We start from the raw sequence: 2,000 nt of genomic DNA, 5'->3' as shown, positions 1-2,000 counted from the left end.
AGAAGTTTGCTGTGGTGCAAATTAAGGTTGATTCATTCTTGCCGTGTTGGGTTTTTCTCAGGCAAAACAGGAGAAGGCGGTGAGCTCCAGGTCTGGATCAAAGAAGCCAAGAACCTCACAGCTGCCAAATCTGGGGGGACCTCAGACAGCTTTGTCAAAGGGTGAGCGTGGGTCCTTGGTGGGGGGCGATGGAGGCGCTGTCCTCCCCGGCTGCATCCCAGGGCATTTCCCAGAGCTGCTGTGGGGACCTGTGGGAGGGAAGGGTCTCACCACTAGGTGCCCTGTGCTGCCTTTGTTGGTACCCTGGAAGTCACTGTCAGCCCAGAGACAAGGTGCTCCTGGTAGCAAATGCTCTCCTGGGTTTTGGCTGGTTGAGAGGTTGCGGTGGGAGTCTTTGTGCAGGGCAGGACTCCAGCTGCTGTCAAACCATCTTCCCCAAGGTCACCAAGCCACCAGGCAGCATGGCTGGGGGCAAGTAGGGTCTGGTCCTTGCCCTCTCCCCTTCTTGGACCCCTTGCAGTTGGCTGAGCAGCTTTGCAAGAGGCAGGGAAGAGACCCAGCTGCTTGCAGACTGCCCTGGTCCTTCTTCTTGAGCTGTATCAGGGAAGGTTGGCTCCAGGGGCCAGGTCCTGGGGTGCTGAGGTGCCCCAGCCCCGGGGGCAGAAGGCACACAAGCTGCTAACCCAAGGAGCTGCTTCCCCCAGCTACCTCCTGCCACACAAAAACAAAGCCTCCAAGAGGAAGACACCTGTGGTGAAGAAGACCCTGAACCCTCATTACAACCACACCTTTGTCTACAACGGTGTCAACCCCGAGGACCTGCAGCACATCTGCCTGGAGCTGACAGTCTGGGCCGGGGAGCCACTGTCCAGCAACGACTTCCTCGGGGGGGTCCGACTCGGGGTGGGCAATGGTGAGGAGCCCTGGGGTCCCATCAAACCCTGGGGACAAGCAGCCTGGCTTGGGGCTGCCTTGCTGCAGGCAGGAGGTTGCTCTGGCAGTGACTTTTGCTCACATCTGTCCTTTCGCCCAGGCATGAGCAACGGGCAGGCTGTGGACTGGATGGACTCCACGGGCGAGGAGCTGAACCTGTGGCAGAAGATGTGCCAGTACCCGGGCTCGTGGGCAGAGGGAACGCTCCAGCTCCGCTCCACCATGGCCAAGCTGAGGCTGTAGGCTGTGGCACCGGGACTCGGCTGAGGGCTGGCACTGCTGCTCGGGAGCCACACGCGCTGCACGGCCTGGCAGGCCTGCCACACGCGGGTCGGTCTATTTTTTGCTTATACTGTGATAAACATGACCTTCTCTAAACAGGTTTGGGCAGAAAGTCCTCTTGGCCCAGCATCATTTAAAGGGTTTTCCTTTTGTCTTAGGCTTCGCCCCACATTTCAGGCTGAACTGGAGTCCTTGTGGACCCTCCCTTCTTCCCCCCCCAGGCAAAATGCTTTGAAATGTGGTTGGATTCTTTCTGCTTTCCATTCTTCTTCTTCCCACCCGCTCTGTTTCAGTTTGCTCCCTCCTTGGCATCTCCACCCTCATCCCACCGAGATGCTGCCAGCTCCAGCACTGGGGCAGCTGTGCAGAGCCCAATTGTGGCTGCTGGAGCAGGATGGAGCCCTGTGGGGACAGGCTGGGGAGGGCTGGAATCGCTTCCAGGGCCTCTCTGTGACACACCTTCTGCCAGCACTGACTTTTTATACCAATTTATTTATTTCAAGTTAATATTCTACTGCCAAAGCAGTTCCCAGGAAGGGCGCCCCGTGGCTGGTGGCAGGGGAAGCGAGGGGTAGGGTGGCTCTGGCGAGACCTCGGAGTGGGCTGCGCTTTGGGCTGCTGCTGGCTTTGCTGTGTGTGGGGCCGTTTGCTTTTCCTAAAGGCTTTCTGGCAGCTCTGGCAGGACCCTGGCAGCAGCCCCTGCCCAGCACGGGAGACTCCAGGGTGGGAGGGAGCGGGTTCACATGCGTGTGGTGAAGCTGTGTTAGAGGCTGTTGCCTTGCCTG

The 2,000-nt window shown here is 58.9% G+C and overlaps 1 protein-coding gene across 1 annotated transcript in view; it reads left to right on the top strand.

Moving 5' to 3' along the window:
• SYTL4 (synaptotagmin-like 4) overlaps positions 1-1,176 on the top strand; it is a gene marked incomplete at its 5' end in the record, with an annotated part of 6,936 nt that extends 5,760 nt beyond the window's left edge. Inside the window, 3 exons of the mRNA XM_010133458.1 lie at positions 62-161; positions 705-913; positions 1,034-1,176. Of these exons, the coding sequence (XP_010131760.1) occupies positions 62-161; positions 705-913; positions 1,034-1,176 (452 nt within the window). The remainder of the gene's footprint in view (positions 1-61; positions 162-704; positions 914-1,033) is intronic.
• Between the last annotated feature and the right edge of the window lie 824 nt (positions 1,177-2,000).

This window comes from Buceros rhinoceros, unplaced genomic scaffold (genome assembly GCF_000710305.1).
Source record: "Buceros rhinoceros silvestris isolate BGI_N320 unplaced genomic scaffold, ASM71030v1 scaffold28453, whole genome shotgun sequence".
Lineage (NCBI taxonomy): Eukaryota > Metazoa > Chordata > Aves > Bucerotiformes > Bucerotidae > Buceros > Buceros rhinoceros.
Note: the sequence above shows the minus strand (reverse complement) of the source record. Positions and strands in the feature narration are given on the sequence as shown.